General features: G+C 39.3%; 2 protein-coding genes across 3 annotated transcripts in view; one reads left to right on the forward strand and one right to left on the reverse strand.

The window, feature by feature from the left end:
• Window positions 1–12,351, forward strand: part of SLC18A2 (solute carrier family 18 member A2) — a 30,117-nt gene extending 17,766 nt beyond the window's left edge. The window contains exons 9-15 of the mRNA XM_076338133.1: window positions 3,225–3,320; window positions 6,693–6,771; window positions 7,023–7,074; window positions 7,520–7,583; window positions 8,663–8,782; window positions 9,365–9,498; window positions 12,126–12,351. Of these exons, the coding sequence (XP_076194248.1) occupies window positions 3,225–3,320; window positions 6,693–6,771; window positions 7,023–7,074; window positions 7,520–7,583; window positions 8,663–8,782; window positions 9,365–9,498; window positions 12,126–12,236 (656 nt within the window). The 3' untranslated portion in view covers window positions 12,237–12,351. The remainder of the gene's footprint in view (window positions 1–3,224; window positions 3,321–6,692; window positions 6,772–7,022; window positions 7,075–7,519; window positions 7,584–8,662; window positions 8,783–9,364; window positions 9,499–12,125) is intronic.
• A 3,320-nt stretch (window positions 12,352–15,671) lies between these two features.
• PDZD8 (PDZ domain containing 8) overlaps window positions 15,672–23,014 on the reverse strand; it is a 69,833-nt gene continuing 62,490 nt past the window's right edge. For both annotated transcript variants that reach the window (XM_076339100.1, XM_076339099.1), the window contains 2 exons: window positions 22,633–22,795; window positions 15,672–20,287 (listed from right to left, as the gene is read on the reverse strand). In XM_076339100.1, the coding sequence (XP_076195215.1) occupies window positions 18,090–20,287; window positions 22,633–22,795 (2,361 nt within the window). In that variant the 3' untranslated portion in view covers window positions 15,672–18,089. The remainder of the gene's footprint in view (window positions 20,288–22,632; window positions 22,796–23,014) is intronic.

Consider the following 23,014-nt stretch of genomic DNA (forward strand, 5'->3'; position numbering starts at 1 on the left):
TTTGATCCTGATACTAACAGGGAAGGTTAGGTAAGCAGTTGGTCGGGATGGCAGTTAGCTCCGTGCTCTGACACCTTGGGGCAATCAGTCAAGGCACCATGCCACATTTCTCCATATCTAAGACAGGATAATATGTCTTCTGCTTCACAAGGATGCTGTGAATGTAGATGTCCCACACTGTGTACGATCTTCAGATACAATGATTAGAGAGGAGAAGGTTAAAAGTCCCATTGGGTTTGCACTGCTCAGGGAGATTAGAGGTTTTGAATGACTTTTAAGGCAGTTAACTACCTCATTAAAAAACTGACTACATCTCTAGTGGGCTGACTTGTTAACTACAAGTAAAAGCCAGGGACATTTTAGGCGTGCTGCAGACGGGCTAACAGTTTCAGTGTTTCTTGCACTCTTGATCTGGGTACACTAATTTCATGGTATAAATTCAATCTCCTGAGCGTGCATCATACACTTGAGTCATAATTGTTTGCATTCTCAAAGTACAAACACTTTCTGACCAATTTGGCTTATCTGTAGCACAATATTACTCTTTAACACAAGGTGTCTTGAACTCAAGCATGGAGTTCCTCTCTCTCCTTTCTGAAAGCGTAACTTTTTCCCTTGATAAACCCATGTTGCCTGTGAATTAATAATGTTGACTGTCACAACAGACAAGAGGCCAGTGCTCTCATTCACTCAGTGTATATTGCAGTCCCTATGGCCAGTCCTACTGTCTGGTCACCCTCGGTGCCAGCAATAGCTATTGCAGGATGCACTGTGGCCATTCCTGTTGAACATGCACTCACCAGTCCGGGTGGGGAGGTCACAAAGATGTGGGCGTCAGAGGGACAGGACCAGACAATATGGCAAGCTCAGATGAAAACCTCTGCAGGAGAAAGGAAATGCGAGCAAATATAGACTCTGCCTCCTACGTGAACTGTGTCAGAGGTGATGCTTCGAAGTCAGTGCCATCAGTACTCGCTGACCCAGGCAAAAGAAACATTACTGACATATTTTGTCACTGCTGGTAGGAGCTCAGTGAATGAGGTCAATGGCATTCTCGCAGCCAGATCTCACTGACAGGGATTAAAGAAACGTTAGGTGCTACTGGCTGACAAAGTTGCATGGACAGACAAGTTAGTTTAAATTATCGGATCCAAAACCCAGAGTTGAGACAGGTATCATCATGAGCACATGGGTTCTTGAGAAGGTGTGCGACAGCCTTTCACTGGGTACCTGCTTTTTCACAGAAAAATACCAGTGATGTCTATGACGCTCTGCCAAAAGCTGAGTGGGTTCTCAGCTGCGGAGATGGGATCCAGCTGGAAGGTTGCAATTTCACACCTTCTGGCCAACGCAGGATGTTTAATCTAATTTAAAGAAGAAACAATGTAGATTTATGCCCTTGAGACATGGCCCTTTAAAGAGAGGTCAGGTCCATGCAAGACAGAGGGGAAAAAAAATTATCTTCTTTTGGGGAAGCTTTGCTAAGGTAGCATCGTCTTTTTTGGTCTTTGCTCTGAGTTTGCAGAGTACCAGCTCAGGCTCTCGCTTTTCTCTTGGGGTACATCCTAAAGATCTGAAGTACCTTTGTCACCACGTACCTGAGTACTTTGGTAAGCTGTGGTGACACTTCCTGACCTAATGAGAAGTAGATGCCACACACGTGTGCATGCACACCTGTTTCTCATTTCTTCATGAAGTTTGTTAAGAGTAGAATAAGACCTTTGCTATTTAAGCCATCTCTGTTAGAATGGCCCTGCTTCCTCTGACTGCGCTTTGTGTGGCCTGAAATGTTTTTCCAGCATCAAGGAAGCTGCTTGAGCGTGGCTGACTTTGGCTTGGAAGAGGGCAGCCCCGAGGTGTTTAACTGGGGCTCCTTACAGATGCTACGCTAGTGGGAGCTTGCAGCAGAGTGGAAAGGTTAGCTTTAGATCTAACCTTTTGTCTTTAGGGTAAAGTAGTGCTGAACTGTTGCTCCTTGCCCCGGGAAAGGAGTGAGCCAGCTAGCCTGCAAGTTCCTTTTAGGAATCGTGGATACACAGTCTAATATATTCTGACAGGTTTGAGCAAAGAATGACATCAGTGCTCATTTTGTTTTGAACTGTATGATAAGGAACTTGTTCCAGGAGAAATAATGTTTCTCTGACCTCAGACAAATTAAGCTTTTTTTAAAAAAATAAATTTGGATGGTAAAAGACTGTAAGAGTCTAGAATATTTTTCTAAACTTCAGAGATTGTAAATACTAGAAAAAAAAGTGGAAACACAAGTTTGAGGTTGTCACTTCTAGTGACTTCCAAACTCCCTTGAAAGTAATTTTGTAAGGGATTAGCAGAGGGGCCATGTCCTGTTGCCCTGCATTAGGCTTTGACTGCCTCGGGTTCTTTTGAGTGAGTGGAAAAGGCATCTTGAATCCAAAGAAATACCATGGGGTTTAATAATCCCTGCACTAAAGCTGAAGTGCACTACTGAGGGTAGACAAACTTGACACAAACCCGCTGGAGTCTGGATCAGCAGGTGGTGGTGCAGGGCAGAGCTCAGCCGACAGGCAAGACTGAATCAGCACTTCCACTGCTTGTTACCCTTTGTGTCTGGGTGACTAAAGGTCCAGAAATTCAAAAGAGATCTGGAAGCATTTGAAATTCATAGGGCTGGGCAAGCTCAGCCAGACCCATGCTTTGCTGCATGGACTTACTGGCTGCTAGCTAAAGGATCTTGACACAAAATTCCCTTTTGTAGGGAATAGACATCTCTGTGGTTGTCTCTTGGTATTTTGAGGATCAAGACCTCTACGTCTCGTCATAGTCATTCTCAGATGACAAAGGCATAGGGTCAGAGCCTGTGCCTCTTACACAACAGGGCTCCAGTTTTGCCCCAGGAGACTAGATAAAGACCAAAAGATTGTAGTTTTAGCTAATCATTTGTACAACAGTCAGACCTCATGAACTTTCTAAATGTCATCAAGCTCACTGCAAACTTTCACATTATGAAAATGGCTTAACCTTTATTGTAGAACTTCTAGGAGAATAGAAATATATAGAAAGTCAGTTTTCAGTGATTTTACCTTCTGTTCTATTTAATATTAATCAACGACTGATGCATGACAAGGAGGACTGTAAAAAGCGCAATGTTTTATGTAAAAGTATCCATTCTTTGCATGGCTTTTTGTTCATAGTCAAAAGAAATAATTACTACTACTTTTTTTTTCTCCTCCCCTTCTTTCTCTAAGGATCAATCTGCTTTGCAAACATGGCTATTGCTATGCTTGAACCAGCTTTACCCATCTGGATGATGGAGACCATGTGTTCAAAAAAATGGCAGCTTGGTAAAGTACAGTATATTATTTGCATCTCTATATTTTGTCTAGTGACTGTCTCAGTTCCGGTCCTGTTAATGATGGTGTCCTTACATGCTTCAGGGTAGTAATTTTTTTTACTATCTTTAAATTGTCAGTGTTACACCTGCACAATTGCAAACATTGGTCTGTAAGAAAAATAGGTAGTGGGCTGATGTTATCGCAATAGAGGCTTCAGTAAGGGGCAACACTCACATTGCAAGGAGAAATAGATGCAGGCAGCCACGGCACTGTACTTGTCCCGGCTCCTTTGGGAATGCCAGCAGCGCATCTGGCAGTGAGTGTTGGCTGGGACAGCTGCAAGATGCCCTGTGAGCCGCAGAGCCAGCCCAGCGGGGCAAAACACTTTGTTCTGGGTTTTTCCCAGAAGGAATCCTTCCTCAGTTCCTAGTTTGAATTGCCAGGAGCAGGCAGCCACAGAAGTCTGCAGCAGGTGCAGTATGTTTGGTGCAGAGCGTGCCCATGCCAACACATGTTCCTTCCAGGACTGGTCCTGGCAACATGTGGAAGAAGGATGGACTTTTCTCAAAATGTAGTCACCAAGGGCATGAGGAGCATTTTCCCTTGAACCTGACAGATTTGACACTCTTTCAGTGGTTACTTAGTCATCCCATTCAACAGAAAGCAATGGGAGAGCCCCAGCTTGGACCACCTTATAACCTGTAACTCAGTCTCAGGAAACCAGTGTCCACAGGCAAACTGGAAATTTGTCCCATGTATCAGGTTAGACTAGAGAGTAAAATTGGGGCAGTTACTTTCTCTTTGAGATGAACAAGGAAAAAAAAAAAAAAAGAAAAGAAAAATGGACTAACTTCCAGTGAGTGTCGAACTGTGTGCGGGAGGTTGATGTGAATCATCTTGGGTGGGGGGTGCCTATCCATCATGTACCACTACACATAGTGCTGATCCGCTGTATCGATCTGACTGATGTTTACCGTTTTAATAGTTTGCAGGAAAGAGTTACTGTTACAAATGCAACATATATTTGATAATGTTAACAAGTGATCTGTATTCATTAGGGTATTTTTTAGTATCAATGTATGGCGCTTGAAAGAAAAAGAAAAATTCTTCATGAAAATTATGTTCGGCTAGCATGCAACTAATATCCCTACTCTATCTTAATGTAGGTGTCCCTGTGCCATAGAGAAAGCACAAACCTTAGTTGTTATTCATGCAAACCCAGATCTCGGGTGGCCATAGCTAGCAGTCCTTAATGTGCTGCTGTACGGTTGAACATGGTAATGACTGCTAGCCTGTAATATAGCAAAATTAATGCACAAACTTAGATATTTTAAACCTCAGGAAGAAAAACAAAGATTGCTTATCTACCTCCCTCACTGGAGTTTCATATTACTGGTGCAACGGATATGAGATTTACAAATGTTTTAGTTGAATAGAGGTTCCTAGAAGGAAAACATCCATTTTAAATTAAGACTAATTTTACCCCTTAATGGTATAAGTAATTGACTCCATAACGCTTTGTCTGATTTGACAGCATTAATTAAAGTTTTTAAGCCTCTTAAATTATATCTTGAACTGCAGGGTTTTAAGCAAATTATTTTCTTATGCAATTTGGAGATCCGGCTTTTTTAAGCATGATCTGAAGAAGGTATAAAACCCCTTGATTTGATCAATTAATGTTACTGTGCATAAAGTTTATTTAGAATATTATGGTTCTGCTTTAGTATACCACAGCTTACACAGCAACCTACAAGTCTTATTTAAAAAGCCTTTGCGGTGTTTTTTTTACAGTTGTCAAGGTCTGCTATATGTGACCATTTGGTATAAAAAGATAACTCCAAGCAGTACCAAAGTAGCTGCAGTTACACAGGTGAAAATATTTCCGGAGCATCACCATTGTAACCCACAAAGATTTTAATCACAGGATATTGCTGGGCTAAAAATTACTTCTCAGGTTTTTTTTCTTATGAATATCGGAGAGATAGGAAGGAAGATGGATAGGCAGGAAATGAGAAAATCTGTGTTGCCTTGGTGAAAGATGAGGAGCATATACACTTAAAGGAAATGGTTTGATTGTGTACCATAACGTCACGCTGGTTTCTAAATCTGAATTAGCTGATTTAACAATGACCAAATGGAAGGCTTGTCGTGGCATGCGCTAATTTGTCAGACTTTCCCAGTTTTGTCAGGTTTTCCAGTTGGTTTTGTTTTTGTTTTTTTCTTAAGAAGATGCAAAATATAACAGGAACAACAGAAAAATACTGTGTCTTATTTCTTCCAAGACCCATTCAGCTCCATTCCACAAGGATCCGGCACTAAGCACAGCCACCCCATTCCTCTGCCTCTGGGATATTTTTCATACAATGTCTTCTCCTCAAGGGCAGTCCCTGCTCTCACACACACCTGCATCGTCCTCCCTGGTGCTCTGCAGGCAGCCGAGGCAATGGCACACCACGCTCTTCGTTAGTATTTCCTCCTTTGACATTTCCCCTCCAGCTGGGTCCTGCCCCCGCGACTTACGTGTAGGAAGAGGATGAATCCTCAAGTACAGACTGTAATTGCCTTTTAAACCAGAGATATTTCTGGCTACCATGCAGCCAGCATCTGCTCCAGATACAGCTGCTGCTGTGGAAACCTCAGGACTAAAAAAAATTGCTGGTCCCAACAGTACATTTTTCCGAGTGGATGTGGGGGAGATGGGAGGGTCCAGGTACCCGCCCGTCAGGGTCAGAAGGGATTTACTCGGGTGCCCTCCTCCGCGAGTCATTACAGATAATTAGTTTTTTTAACTTAAACTAATAACTGATTTTTTTTAAAAATTAACTTTTACTGTAAATATATTGGCTAAGTGATTTCAAAACCATGATTTTAAGGTTTCTTCACCTTTACGTTATTGATATGTGCTTGGCTTCAGTAGCTGCTTGACCAAGGACCATATTGCGGCATTACAAATGCGAGGCCTCACGGCATTCACAGGCGTGGAGGGGGACTCTGACCGTTCTGGGCTTGCTGCATATGCTGAGCATATGCTCCATAAGCCATGCAACCAAGAAAGAGTTGCTTTCCTTGACCTATCCCAAAGCTTATTGTAGTATAAACTTTCTGCTCTTTGTTGTTCTGTCCCCTCTTCTATACCACTTCTTGCAGCTGATGTTGAAAAACTCTTTTCAAAGGCATCACATCGCTCCTGCGTTTCATAGATGATGTCCTTAGATTTCATGAAAAGGCTGCAACAAACCGGATATTTGATTCTTTGGGCTATGCACAAAGACTCTATATTAGATGCGTTCAAATCAAAACTGCAGTGTCTGGAATTTATTAGTTTCTTCTAACACTTCACTAAAAGCATTGCTGATAAAACATCTCATTCGTATTTTTCAGGTGTTGCTTTTCTTCCAGCTAGTATCTCTTACCTCATTGGGACTAATCTTTTTGGGATACTTGCGCACAAAATGGGAAGGTATGCTTAATTTAAAAATACTAATAATCTTCCAAGCTGTTCATGTACCATTTCCAGTGTTTCCCAGGGCAGTTTATGGATGGTGGAAATTATTATTTGTTTGTTGGGGGGGGGAGGGGGTGTTTGTTTTTTTGAACATGTTACTACTTTGGTTGTGTAACTCGGCACTTCAGACATGACTTTGAAACATTCGAGATCAGCTCTAACATCTTAGTATCACCAATCTCTGAGTGATGTTTCTTCTTTGATAGGTGGCTTTGTGCTTTACTCGGGATGCTAATCGTGGGAATAAGTATTTTATGTGTAAGTAGAAGGTCATGTATCTTTCAAACCGTCTAAATGTCCATGTGTTCATTTTCAAATATGTGCTTTCCCCATGAGATTTTGCTGAAGCTTCTGCTTTATATGTTATTAAATAATGTGTAGTTAATAGGTTCCAGATCAGAGTTTTGAGTGCTTTCAAATTTCAATGCTTCAATTATTTTGAAGGAAGACTGGCTCTAAAAGGAGGAGGATGATCCTTTTTTTGAGCTGTCACTCAACAGTTTATTCTTGCTCATAATAGTAAGTGTGTCAGTGGTTTAATGTCACAGTTGTCTTAAACAGTAGCCCAGAACAAGGATCAAACTCTAACTTGCACATCTGTACCAAGTGTGCCATAACTACTCTGAGAATTTATCTTAGAAAAAGAAAACTAACCTCATTAGCAAATGCAGTGTGACTTAATTGCCTGAAATTTCATTTATAGGTACCGTTTGCTAAAAACATTTATGGGCTCATAGCACCAAATTTTGGAGTCGGATTTGCCATTGGTAAGAAAAATTCCAATGACTTCTTACAGTTTGTTCGTTATGTAAAAATGATTTTATATGAAGTTACATGGAACATTTGTTTTGTTGCCATCCTGATCTGATAGTAGCGAAGCCTGACCTGTGGCCCAAACTGGTAGGTAGAGCAAGAAGGATTAAAGGACGGTGCTCAGGCAGTTTAAACCAGGCTGCTGTTAGACAAGCTGGATTCTGAAGTTTGTCCAGAATTGCTCCATCGACCTAAACAGATCTTTCAAACTGTCCATGAATATATACCTTGTTTTCAGGCATAAAGCAATGCACTGCCCAAAACCCAGTCTTCGCTGTTGTTCATAGCAAAAAACCCAAACCAGCCAGGCTTAAATTTTTGTTTATCGATAGGAATTCTCAAGCCCTCGTGCGTGTATTCCTTTTGAAGTAATATGTGTGAACTTTGCTTATGCTGGACCACTCAGTCAGGCTGGAGTGGGGGCCATGGCTTGGATTTTAGCGCTTGGCCGGTCAGCAAATGTTCTGGGGCATCTTCACGCATGAGGGATGTGTAGTTAGGAAAGAAGTTACAGGCACAACTACAAATCCCCAGTATCTCAGCAGTTTTGTCAGCTGTCTTGTGCTGTTTCTTGCTAGTCATGAAAGTGTGGCTCAAAAGACCTGTTAAATTCGCCGTAATAATTTTGATTGACTGGAGGCTAATGCAATCTTTTAGGCCTACCATAAGTGTAAGTTCATACAAAATAATTTTCCCCTAACTGAAAGGTACTTGGCTGGTAATGTGAGATGGGAGGCTTTGCACGGACAGTTACTGGGAAGTGGTTGATACACTCTAAGCTCGCATCTCTCTTGTCCTCTGGCAAGTGTCCCTTGTGCACATCTATACATGTCCATATGTGACCTCAGACACAGTAAAGACCTTAAAAAAGCACAGATAATACAGTCTATTTTAACACAAATCTTTTGCTTATTTAAGAATAAGCATCCTTTCAGTTGCTTTTGCATCCCTTTTTAGCACATAGTTGGCCAAGACATAAAAAGAAAAAAAAGGCAGTATTTTCCTGAAATAAGTTTCCCTCCCTCACGACCAGGAATGGTGGACTCCTCCATGATGCCAATTATGGGCTACCTCGTAGATCTGCGTCATGTGTCAGTCTATGGCAGCGTGTACGCAATAGCTGATGTTGCCTTTTGCATGGGCTTTGCCATAGGTAAGTAAGTCCAACCTTTTCCTGCCTATAACGCACCTGACAGTTAAGAGAAATACGCTACGATGGTAGGTGTGAATCCCGGTGGCACTCGCAGGCTTTATGAGCTGGGGTGGTTATTTTCTACAAGAAATCCGAAGCAGAGGGAAAGGATGTGGGTAACTGTGTTTGGCATCTGTTCCCCTCCTCTGCCGCAATGCCGTGCTCACCTTCATTAGCTCTAAGAGGCTTGAAGGTGTCAGGCACTGAACACAAATAGGATATCCCTAGGAAAGAGGCCTTGGAACATTTAAAACTAACACCACAGCTGTGCTCCTAATAGTCTGCAACAGGAATAACTCCCCACTGACCCCCTGCCTCCTTGACTGCGTGATACAGATGCCCCTAGGAGCATCTCTAATTTCTTCAATGAATGTGGACTATGGAGCCAGGAAAGGTTTATGTTATAATTACAAACGTGTCTTTACATTCCTCAAATCAATTCGTAAAGTGGGAGTTTTGTATATAAAATTACTGTTGTTTAAAGTGACTGCTGCAAATTTTGTGTCTGAGTGATCTTCAGAAAAAGGTTTTTATTTATACAAGGTCCCTCTGCTGGTGGTGCCATTGCAAAGGCTATTGGATTTCCATGGCTCATGACAATTATAGGGATTGTGGATATCCTTTTCGCTCCCCTGTGCTTTTTCCTTCGAAGTCCACCTGCCAAAGAGGAGAAAATGGTAAGCATAGCATGGTTTCTTTCTTTTGTTTTTGTTTTTGGTTTTTTTTCAGTGAAACAAATGATAACTTAGTTCTGCATCTTTGCCTCTAACTTCCTCAAAATGGGACCAGCACAGTTTATTTCACCGTCATGCGTCATCTTTGGAATGAACTCCCCCTTCTTTTTATGTCCAAGATGTATAAAGAAAAGCTTTTTATTAGTTACATGTTACAAAGTCACAAATCTGATTATCACGAAATGGGGTCCAGCAGACATTCATCTGCAACAGCATATGCTGTGGTGGAGTCAGTATAAAAGGCATTTTTGTTTTCCTTGAAGTGCCAGAACTGTACTGACCAATTTTGTTTTATTCCTTTGTGTGCCTCAACCTGTTTTTTTTTTCCATGGTCCTCTACGGTATATTTTGCATCATATTTTTTCCTCCTCCTTCTTCCTCCATACAGACCACCTGCCCTTACAAATTAATGGCTTCTCTTATCCTATCTGTACCACAGGTCTTATCCTGACTATTTTTTAATATAACTTGCCAATGACTTCATTTTCTAGAGCAGTCAGTGCTCCCCAGCTGCTGTATGGTGTGTAAGAAGAATGATGCTTGGCCAAATCAGCGTCTTGCCCAGTCCCCTGCAGCCCACAGTGGGTATCTAGGGACGAGTGTCAGAGCAGGTGAACGTGTTGTGATACATCCCTCAAATTAGGGGCTGAGAGACCTAAGTCAAAAGCAACACTGTGATTAGCAGCCTTTAACAGACTTTTTCCCCATTGATGTTCACATTTGCTCTCTGAGTAAATGTAAAAGTCTACTTTTCACAAGACCTGGAGTGAGGAGTTCCCCTGCTTACTCCATGAGTTCTGCCCCAGGACACCCATGAATGTGCCTGCAGGAATGTTTCACTCCTTCACTCCTGTTGCTCACTGTCTGCTTAGCCTGTCACCCAAAAAAAAAAAAGATTCCTGCTTTGGTTGTGGTAGTCCTTTTCCTTCATTTCCCCTCCTATACCGTTCTCCTCTCTCCCTTCCTTTCCCATTTCTGTAGCTGAATTTGCCCTTTCATATAATGTCCTTTATCTGCTCCCCTACTCTGCTGTTTCAAGACTTGCTGTTCCTATAGATTTATGCTAGATCAGGTTCAAAAGCCCTCTTACTGCAGGAGGGGATCCATTGCTTTGCTCACTAGGTTTCCTCTGCTCAGCAAGAAGGTGGGAAGCTCCTGAAGGAATTACAAGGCAGTGCAATTCCTGTTGTGATTCCAGGGCTGGGAAAGTCCTGGAAAGCAAGTACCAATCTGTGCTGCAACGTCTGTCACCATCTGTAGGTCTAGCCCACCCAGCACGTCATCCTTGCTCATACTGAACAAGGTTGACTTGGCCACAAAATGCAGTTGCTGTTTGTTTACCTGGGTGAAAGGAAAATATAGTTTTGCATGGCCATGGTCTTACTATGCAGCGCTACATCTCTGCAAGGTGAGGACGGAACCTGCTGCGCATGCTGCTCACGCTTTGTACTGGCATGAGCAGAACAGAAGGTGGAAAAATGAATCTTGCTGAAATAGTGGCGTATGTGAGGCCAAAGACCTTTTGTTTTGCACATAGTTGGACTGCAGAATCCCAGAGATTCCAGTTAATTCCTTGTCATGACCTTTGCAGACTGCACTGAGTTTTTGCTTGGTTCTTTTTACACACTGACTAAGGCTGAGGAACAGAAAGGAAAAAAAGAAAAAAGCTGCTGTTGTTTGCCAGAGATAGGAAGTTTATCGTGTGCTTCCCTGGTCACTGACAGGGTTTCACGTGTAACAAGGTAATCGCTGAAAGGACAGGATCTCTCCCCATGGCCTAAACACCTTCCACAGTGTCTGCCCCCCGCTTCCCCCAACATCGCTTTAAATGCCAAGTGTCTCCTGTTCCCAAAGTGGCTTGTGTCAGTGAACCGATGTGCCATTTCTTTTGGGTTTGAAAAGAGTCAAAAGGAGGGGCCCTATTTTGTACTCTGCATAATTAATTAAAAAAACAAATTTATCACACTCAACATGAAATAAGTTTACACAACTGCTCCGAGTACGGATTCTGATTGTCCTAGGAAAAATTCATCCCGAAGGATGTAATATTGTAGCTGGCCCTAACTATGGTAATTACTTCTAGCTTGGCATGGGTGTAAAGTCGCAGTATTTGGACCACCACCCTCAGCAGAGCCCAGTTATGCTGTTCTGGAGCTCCACAGAAAGGGGTGGGAAAAGCAAAGCTAGTAAGGGAGACTCGGCTTGAGGCAGAAGGACTCCCTTTGCTCGTTCATCCAGCTTTTAATAGATGGAGATTAAATATAGGAGAGGTAAGTTACTGTAACTGGAGAGCAGGTAGATGTATTTCAATTTAATACATGGGCTGAAATACTGGTTCCAGTAAGGTGATAGAAATTTGCTGGTGACATCTATATGGCCAAGATCCCACCTCACACAGACCTATGGACTTGATTTACTCTAATTGAAATCAGTTTGGGTTCTACTTTCAGGGAGGAGAGGCGAATCCCTGAATGGTAGATGCAGCAGGATGGCTGTATGGTGGAGTCAACCACAGACCTCAGCTGGATGCTAAGCAGAAATGCTAATATTCACACTTTGTTTTCTTTCAGGCAATACTCATGGATCACAACTGTCCTGTTAAAACAAAAATGTATACCCAGAACAACATTCAGTCCTACCCCATAGGTGATGAAGAAGAAGAATATGAAAGTGATGAATGACGTGAAAAGCCATATAACGTATTTTGGTGTACAAAATGCAGTGTTTCATGTGAAACATCTCATCCAGAAATAGATTTTAGTTGTACTGTACATTTAATAGTGAAATGGTCAAAAAACCAAAGACACATTATTCATCACCCATGGTTATAAAGCAGACTGCTAACCGCCTTATAAGGGGGGGGAAAGCTTTTATAGAGGATTTGTATAGTGTTAATCTTTGTGTATTTAATTTTATTGAATATTACACTATATTTTTTATTAAATGTGTAGTATAAATCTGTATAAACATGTGAATTTTAACTTTGTTTTTTAAAGTCAATACATCAACACACAATATTTCATGTTTTGTTTGGAGTTGTAAGTTACTGGCAAGAGCTTGGGTCTTTCTTATCTAATTGGAAGGAAAAAAAAAACAAACCACCAAAGCTTAAAGAATGCCTATCCAATCTGCCTCCTTTTAAATTGTACCCTTGCCAGTACATTGAGAGGAGCTGAAGGCTGGAATTCAGACTGTAGATATGGCTATGACTTTTTTGATCAACTTTAGATCATACATTAGTAAAATAAAAGGCACAACTTCTTTGCCAATTTCAAAAATGAGCCCTACCTGAACCGCTCATGGAGTGTTGGGGAAAACAGTATTTTAAATGGATGAGTGTATTGCTATGAGTCAGTACTATTTAATGAAGTTTTAATTAGCTAACCAGTTGTGCAATATGAAGCCCCCAAACCAACACACACCACCAGGTAAACAAGCAGGTATGAATGTGCCCTGTTCCTTTCCCGTAAAGGGAATAAGAACAGCATGAAGATAGTTTTTATATTTCTACCTTTTGAATCTTTTATTTTTAACATACCTCAATTTTAGTTTAGATGCATCTTAAGTGACTGGTTAAGAAAAAGCAGCAGTATCACAGTATTTAGTCTTTGTATGTATTGAAAGTAAGCTGGTAACTTAAGCAGTTCAAAGAAAAAAACCTATTTTACATGCATATTTTGCATACACATCTAGAAATTCTATATGTATTTATTTTTCAAAAAATGAAGTTAAAGTATCAACTTTGCTAACAATAATGAAAAAAAAAGACCAGTTTGTTGCCAATATCTCTCAACATTTGGGGGCAGAGTCTAATACAGGAAAAGCACTGTGCTAGGCCGTCCCTATCTGCACTGAGAAAAATCAGAAGAAGATTTAAAGAAAGCGTTTTAAAACAATCCCAATGTCCGTATCAACCGTGGTGTATCTTTTCATTTGTAAAATTAAAATCTTTATGTGCCTTCTTTCATGTAATTGCAGATGTTTTATGTACTACAGCATAGATACAATATTTACATATAGTTTTGTAAAGTGTATATACTATGGTCAGAAAATATGACAAATATAGTGGATCAAACTTCAAGTATCGCTTTGTCAATAACTATGCGTTCAGACCGCATTAAAATAAAGTTATCTAAAAGAAGTTCATGATCTATTGTAATAAGGCAAAAATAATAATAATAAAAAAATCCCCCTCACCATTTGCTTTATGCATTGTGGTTTACTGTATACTGGGAGTGGGGAAAGCCAACAAATATTAATGAGGGAAAGCACTCCTCATTTCTAGTCCATTTGTAATTGAGGACAAATATTTTCACTCCAGGTCATAAATACAGGCAACTTGTTTTGGTAACTGCGATGCTTCCAATACCAGTCCGTTATATGGCTGCTGGTCTAAGATTTAACTTTTGGGAAGCAGATAAGGCCAAAATGTGCAGTACCAGGGCACACCCCTGTAGATGCTGCCAGAACAGGGGGTTTAAGGAAGGGTGAAGAGTCTGAGAAAACATCGTAAGGAGCTTAAAGGCTGTGAAACACCAAGCAATATCGCCTTGTGGCTGATTTGAAAAATCCACTTACAGATTTTATAGTGGTGTATTTTCTGTTGCATTCTTTTGAGTATGTAACAGATGGAAATCCTTCCTTCAAAGCTGAGAGGTGTTTGGAGACAGACATTAATACAGCATAAACCAAGATTCTGCAGTACGTTGAGTACTTCATTGCCACTGAATAAGTGACAATTGTGCAGATCGATGATTATTTACATTAGGCTCAGATTTTAATATTGTAGATCATGCCCCAAGAGAAGTTATTTTACTTAGCTTCACTGCACTCTTTTGGTCAACATCAAATTGTTAATCCAACTAAATTTGAAGCTAATATATCAATGTTAGACTTCTAAATTATCACATGACATGTCCATTTATTTGCCAGCTGATTAACCAATGTATTGCTTAAATTCACAGGTGTAAAAGTAATGCAAACATAGCAACTTATACATCAAAAAAAAAAAGCATAGAATAGCTTACTTCATGGCTTTGTTTTGTACTTTTGAGCAGATCAAAATTAAGGAAGAGTTCACATTAATCTGCAACACAAATTAGGACTGATGAATTGATCGCATTCCTCTTCTGCAGGTGGAACCAGGTTTCTACTGGGGCCTTACAGAGCAGCATCTTACCACGGTTTGCTCAGTAGACCCACAGAGCTCAGTCTGGCTCCCCCATGCTCTTGCTCTGCTGCTGGTCTACCAGAAGTTAGAGGAAGAGAGAGTTAAGTGCCATGCAGACACCCACGTTTGGGCTCTCTACGCCACCTTTTCCTCCAAAAAAGACTTCGAGCAGTTGTTCTGTATTTCGGATTTTCTGTGCTGTGGAGGAGTAAGTAATCAAACACAAACCCTTTTTGCTGACAGTAAGGAAGTAATTTTAGTCACAGAAAATAAACCAAAAAAATCTCGGTTCTTTCATATTTTGTATATTTTTATCTGTGTCCCTTTAAGTGTGATAAAGTCACTTATTTCAGTTGCTCCCACACCTTAGCTCTCCCTTGTAGTTATAAACTTCCATGCATGTTTTATTTCAAATTTGAGAGGAAAACACCCAAGGATAAGGAATTACAAGGAAAAACTGATTAGATAAAAATGAGCTAGTAAACCAGTACGGATTTGTTTAGTTATCCATTAACATCTTCTGAAGGACAGGGCAAGTCAGAAGACTTTTTCTTGGACCATTTGTTCCCCTAACATAACTCTGGTGGTAGTCGCTATCACCAATAACTGAATGGCAATATTACTGGAGCAGTGCTTGGAGGTCTTAAAAACAACCCACAAACATCCTTAGCATTTTATGATTCTCTAGGTACAGGAAGAATCAACTGGAATCACCATTTTGAAAGAAATCTACATCTACTATTAAACTGTGTAGAATAAAAATAAATGCACATGCAAATAGAAAATATGCATAAAAGCCCAGCATTAGTCCAGCAATCAGTAGTTTTATTTAATGCAAAACATGTGTTTTTCTCCCAAAGATCTTTCCTTTAAGTAGTGCCTCTAGATGATAAACTACTGCAATACAAATGTTTAAAAAAATATTAACACAATGCGAAGAAGTTGATAATTTAGCAAAACTATTTTATTAAAGCTTATTCTCATGATAAAATAATAGCCAACAAAATCATATTAGGCAGATCTTCTGCAAATGTGTGTAGCTGCCACCTATTCAGATATCATTAAGTCAAGATATTCTTGTTTTCTGTGGTATTCTTTATTTTCAGCTATTTACAGTTAAGCATGAAGCAAAGATTACATCAGGAATGTAATATTACAATTTTACCCTCGAGATTCACCGCTTACTGTAATTAATGCCAGACAGGAATTTATGTTTTCCTTCTTATCACTAAAATACAACTATTTTGCCCTTTTCCCATTCGGCATATTTAAAAATATTGCACTATGTTTAATTTCTCTCTTACAGTCATCATTAGCAATACTATATGAGGACAACTATATCCAGCTTTTCTTACCCACTGTATTATACCAGTCAATTTAAAACCTCAAATGCCTTTTTTAAATCAGTATTTGCATTGTTTTCACAGCTCCTTCATGTGTACCAGGGTTTAAATGAAGTACTCGGATATATTTAAAAACCTCTATAGTAGTCTGTAAGAGCAAACACTGATGGAGATTGAATGCAGATCACCACCAATGGTAAGCCACTGAGAAAATGGAGTGGGGGAAGTCTTTATATGCATCTCAAGCAAGTATAAGTTAAATAACTTTTAGTCAATAAGGGAAGCTAATTTTGTGCGATTATTTACTGAAGCTTAATTTCAGAAGTGTGTCACATGCCTATTTTAGCATGGATAGTGTTTTCCATACATCAACTAAGTAAGTAAGTATCAACTGCCCAGAACTCACAAAAAAGTGCAAATAGTTGCATGAGTGAAGTAACCGTTTTGTTTAGAAGTACAAGTATGCTTTTCCATCTGTGAAAACCATTGCTTCTTAATTTTGCCCATCACAAAATAAACTGAGAAGCAAATTTAATGGAGAGGTCCATCAGAGACTGCCTGAAAATTTAAGTAAGTTATTTTACCATCTTAGATTCAACTCCATTTCCACAAAGGCATTTTTTTCTACTACCAGTGATAATACCACCAGTACCTAAGACAGTACCTAAAATAAAGATGATATTTTATACGGCATTTCTATACACAGAAGATGAAACAAAGACATGTTTACAGGAAATAAATAAGAACAACGGCCTTAGCCAGGTGATGCTAAGATCCACAGTTTACACATAGCACAAGACCAGATAGTTCTTTTCAAAAGCTGCTGGCTGAAATTCTTCCTCATCTCTACTGGACTCACTTATTTTGACTCAAATAAAACATGTTATATACACTACAGGACATTTTTCTGGGAAAGGTGATCCTTCTGCTCAGACTGTCTCTTCTGTCTGAGAAGCTGAATGCAACTTACCACTATAAGATTACTCAAAAGTGTTGAGAGAGAACACATTTAGCTATTTTTTGTAAAGTATTTTGTACCTCAAGCTTTCTGAAACGGTAAGATAAAGGCTGCAGCAAAATTTTTTTTTTTTTTTTTAAAGTACTTAAACTGTCATTACATGCTTTTTCATAGAATGTAATGAAACCTCCAACTCTTGAGAAGAACAATTTTCCTTTATCAGGTCATCAGATAATACAACAACACTTAAATATATAATTTTGTTCTGGAAGGCAACCAGCCTCTTATCTCACAAATATTCCCAATTAAATTATTATGAGATACCGGTATGTACTTTGATAACTAATATTATTCAATCAGGATACAATAGCCCAAAGTTCTAAGGAGGCTTTTTTTTTTTTAGCATAGCATTACTATATTTCATGTTAATTTCAAACTATGAAAAGTTCTTGTATTTAACAAAAATATGGGAAAAATTATATGCAATGTTAACTTTAGTAAATATTAACAACAGACAAAATGAAAGACCTCTTGTTTGCTTTCATGATATGTTTGGCGAAAAATACACAACTACCTAGAAGACGTACAATAACTGTGATCAACATTTCAAAGCCTGGTCCCTCGGTGACTTCTCTGTCAGTCATCAGCTTAGGCATGCAACAAGCTTGTAATTTTTTCACCATACAATGGAAACTAAACATTTTGAAAATCCTGCCAGTTTCCTGTTGAAAACACCAGCTCAAAAAAAGAAGGGGGGGGGAGTATAAGGACACCACACACGTTAATGTGAAATGGTAAGGTTACATAATTAGAAAAAAATAAAAATAAGTTATTAAAAATAAATTTCCAATATAAACCCCAAAATCGAGTTTTAACCAGCCAGTTTAACAACATGATGGTGCTGTAGCTGGAGAAGAACCATTATTAGCTGTACTCTTACATAGGCAAGTAACTGTGGAGAAGCAGGACATTATACCAGTGTTTTAATTTAGTTTGTGTGTGTTTGCAATTAAGTGCAAAGTATTCTTTTAGTCCATTCCTTCAAAGGCTAAATATGTAAATATCAGTCTACTGATTGAGGTGGATCAACTGGTTCTTCCGATATGATGTTGAATGTTGGCGCCTCCGTCAGACTGACATCTTCATTATCCATTTCTTCTGCTATATTGGGTTCCTCTGAATCTTTAGTCACTCTTTTGGACTGCCGCTCTAACGACATGTTCTCCAAAGACTCTATATCCTCAATGCCTGCTCTGTAGTGGATCATCAGCAGCGTAAGGGCCTGCAGTCTTTCACCTGACTTAGCCAGCGCAGCAGAAATCAAGGCTTTTTTCCTTGCATCAGTTGTCTCTTTTTCTTCTTTAACGAGTGAATTATTATTTTCCAGCTCCTGGTCTATTTCATTCTGCAGCTTATCCAGCATAAATTCTAATTTCTGAAAACGCTCCTCTGTGGGTAAACTTCTGTAGAGATCACGTCCAATTTCTTTAACGGCAATGAAGACACTGTCATCTAGACCACCCTCCTTTCGGACCAACTTTATCCCAGTACCTGCTGCACGTTTTGAAGGACTGCTTGGCCCACTGATTTCAGTATCGCTACTTTCATTATCAGAAGTGTTTGGTGTGTGCTTTGGCGAAGGTTCTACCACCTCTGTTCCTTGCTCAGAAAGGCGAGCTTTGGGGACTTGACGAAGGTTTAACAAACGGGTGCTTGTATTGATGATATGCCTGGTCAAACCTGTAGTTCTGTTAACAGATTTAGATTCTGAATCAACACGAGAGGATGCAGCTTGGGGAGCTTCCTGTCCTTCTGCTCTACAACCTCCCACAGTTCGATCAAGTCGCTTTTCAGCTCCTACACAAAAGGGCGTCTCAGTTAGACATTTTTCTTGACATTTTTTATGGCAAACATAAGCACAGAGCATGCACTGCGAAGCCGCTTTAGTCCATACTTTCTTTTTGCAGTAATCACACCAAGTCGGATTCTGAAACTGAGTATCTTGAAAGTTATGCTTGTTCTCCGTAAGAACAACGTGTCCCAAGTAAGGATCCTCTTTCTGAGGTGCACGAGCTTCTTCTTCCAAGTGACATTCCCTTTCTTTCTCCAAAAGAAAGTTTGAATCATCTATTTCACCTTCTTTTAAATATTTGAAGTGTAAAGTTACATCGCCATAACAAAATTTTTCATTGAATCCCTTATGGGTTGTCAAATTCCGCAATGCTGTTCTAGTGACTGCTGCTTTAGGTGTAGGAGCATCCAGTTTAAATGTTCTAATATATTCCATTGAGGATGTAGCTATGCAATCTAAAGCAATTTCTTCAAGTTTTATGCTTGCATATCCTAAACAGATAAAACCACCTGCTTTGAAAGGGTCTCTGCACCACAGTGCAACATTAAGGTACTTATGGTATCCTTCCACTTCAAATAGACAGGAGGATGTTCTTGTCCTTGGCCATCGGCCTTGCCGGATTTTATAAGGAATTTCTGGCGATTCCCATGTTTGATGATCATCTCCACTATCTTTGTAACTACGTGCATTTTCTGAAAGTCCATCTTTTAATATATCTTGTTTTGGTGCTGTTATTACTTTTGATACCGTTGGGTCTTCTATTTGATCATTATTCTTTACTACCTTCTCTGTATATTTATCTCCATTATTTGTAGGTGGAGGTGGCCTCTCTGGTTTTTCAGAAGATACACCTCCAGTTTCTAACAGATTCTGAGTTTCACTAGTAGGCAAAATAGGCTTGCTTTGTGGCCTAGGTGGCACAGGAGGCTTAGTACTGGATCCTTGTGATTGTTTACCTGATTGCTGTGATGCATCTGAACCCTCAATAGTTTTGGGTGTTGCCACTTTAGCTCCATCTTTTTGTTGTGTTTTTGATGTTGTCTGATAACTTCCTAAATGTAGTTTTCGATTCAGAATCGGAGATATAGTTCCAAGTGGTTTAGCAGCAAGTATTACTACTGAACGTTTGGGACTCGGAGTTGTCGGCAAATCTTCTTTTTGGTCAGGTGATTCACAAGCTAAGTCCTCAAATTCTGAATCAAAATCTCTGTTATCAACATCAGCTGATAAACTAGCTTGGTCATCTTCTGGCTGTGTCAAGAAAGCAGCGTCTTCCAATTGTCCAAATCCATCCTGCAGTGCTGAACCATGCTGATTATACCCCACAGGCCTTTCATAAAAGACTAAAACTCTGTCCCCAGCCTGTCTAATAAGCTTCAACACTTGGACAGTTGATGTGATTTTAACACCTATTAAAAAAAAGACAAAAATTATTAAATTTTAACAACAATCTAAATGGCCAAAAATAGTCGACAAACATGGTTAGGTCTTTAATAGTGGTAATAATACTGTTGCTCACTAACAGAGGAAGTCAATTATGACAGAAGAGCTTAATTGAAATGTAACAGATGGATCCTTTCCATTTTATTCATACAAATATATCACTTCAGGAGCTGGAAAAGATACTAACAAATACTCCAGTTTGCTGTTTGTTACTAATGCTGTAATCTTATAGAGTAATGTTCATTTTATATGCTAACATTTTTAAACTTGGTCTTACTGTAAGTTTGGACTTTTCAGCAGCAGGCATTTAACAAAGGATTCAAAAGAGATGGGTATCTTTAAATACAGTTTTAATTAAAACAGAAGCAGGCTAACAAAGAAAATAGTTCCAATATGTTAAGAAAATATAGGCACAATGCTACATTCTCAGTGTGGCTGAACAGTGAACTGAATCATCTTCCTCATCAGAGCTTTCAGAGCCATTTGACAGTATCTCCAGCCTATGGTAAGATTCAACAAATTACGTGCAAACTAAGTATCTTAATGAGCACACAGTCCAAATAAAGTCATGCAGGGGGTCATGTAAAAATGACTTGTCCCTTGTTCTAGAGCAATCAATTACCTGTTTGAAGCAACTCAAAACCCTTTTAAAAAGCACTGGAGCAATGCAATGGGGATTTAGGCAGTACCTAATCACAATAACTCATTGTAGTCGTTAAGCTCTGGTCTTTAAAACCTCTCAGGTAACAACCTAAAAAAAATAATATTAATGCAACTGTGCTAGCAGGGACTTTAAGCAGTTCATGTCATAAGCGTATAAAGTTCTATCTTCATAGTATTTTACTACACTAACTCTTCTATAGTACCTTAATGACTTAGCAGAACCAAATGTAAAATCACTTTACCCTCTTATTTATATAGTTAGTGTTTGGAGAAGACATGTGTGTGCTGTCATACGCAGGGATATCTGGGATACTATATATAGCTCAATTATGCAGCTCTTTCTGCATTTCTTTCTCTACCGATGACATGATGGAAGTAATCTCCAAATTCACAATACGACCCTAACAGAACTTCTTTTACCATTTTTCCCCTAGAGTGATTTCAGTTTACATTCTATTTTATCAGTGGTACCTACACTTACTTCTAAAATGTTATTAATATACAGCGATATTCCCACTCCTTTTTAGTCTTTATAAATCCCTGGACAGTATACAAACCCCAACAACTTTAAAACTAAGCTACTTATGATTCCTACTCCATCATGTTTTATTTAGTCCCACAACATCCAATAGAATAGAAAACATTGCATTATTTCTTAATGATCATAAACAGGTTCCTATCTGCTTCTTCCACTATGCTGATTAGCCACTGTTCCTGTTAATGTTTTATTTGTCCTTCTGTCCACTACCATATTCTATAGGTCCCCTCCAATTCTCAAGTTTAAAGCAGTAAGATTTCCAGTATCAGTTTCTGATTATGATTTATGATTATGATCTAGTTGTCCGTTGGTGACAGGGTCCATATAAAACAGAAGTATTCAAGCTATATCTGGAGATGGTCTAATTTAAAAACTAATATAAACTAGTAACAATCCACTTCATAATGCTCAGGGATTTCAATGGAATCCTTATAAAAAAAACCACAGTGCTCTCCCCCACAAAAGTCAAGGGTTACTTTTTGCCTCAACACAGCACTTACCTGCCAGTTACAATTTGGCCAAAGTCTTCAAATATGAGACCTTCAGAGTAGATTTCTAAATAATACTTAGGCTCCTACATGTCAGAGCTGACAAAATTGATACTGAAAGTATAAAAATACTATCAAATACTCAGCAGATCTTCTTGGGTCATTTTGACATTTCAGACAATTACTCTATTAGTCAAAAATACATTTATACTACTTGTTCCATAGTCTATTTATTACCTTTAGGTTCAAAGTTCAGTATGCAGGCCTAGGATGTAAAGTGTTATGGTCTTCTTTGTAAACAAAGCACATTTTATAACATCACTGGAAGAAACTAAGTAGAGAACCTCACAGCATCACTATTAGAGCAGTTAAAATATATTTACATTCAAATGCTTATTCAACTTTATTTTGGCTTTTACCTAGCAAAGAGTAAATAAATATTCAAGAAAACGAGTTAAGTGAAAGATAACCTTAAATGGCCGTAAATATGTAAATGTTAGTTTTTATTACGAGTGCCAGGCATAACTGACAGTTGAGAAAGGCAGTCTAGTTGAACTGTATGCAGACATGTCCTCCCAGTTTGCAAGACCACACTTATTCTGAAAGCTGACATAATACTCACTGCCAATTGCTAGAAGTCTGTCTCCCCTCTGTAGATCAGCAGCTGCAGCAGGTGAGTTTGGAGTCACAGTTTCAATGACAACATGCCCTGCATCTTCTTCCTTGGACTGCACAAGGCGGAGAGTGAGCCCAACACTTTGCAGATTCCCTTTCACTAGTTCTGCCTACAGAGAAAGAGGTTAAGAGTATGTCAGTTAAGCTGACTGCAAGGATTCATGGTTACTAATGATCATTTAAATAAAATTATACAACTGATATTATTAAAAAAAATTACATTAGGACATCCATTGACTTCATTAAGCAGATTATCACGTAATAGATTAACTGTCTGCCAATCTAGTTTACACCTTTGGAGAAAGATGGAACCAAGTGTCACCAGTTCT

The sequence above is a fragment of the Aptenodytes patagonicus genome, chromosome 5, assembly GCF_965638725.1.
Source record: "Aptenodytes patagonicus chromosome 5, bAptPat1.pri.cur, whole genome shotgun sequence".
NCBI classification, from domain to species: domain Eukaryota; kingdom Metazoa; phylum Chordata; class Aves; order Sphenisciformes; family Spheniscidae; genus Aptenodytes; species Aptenodytes patagonicus.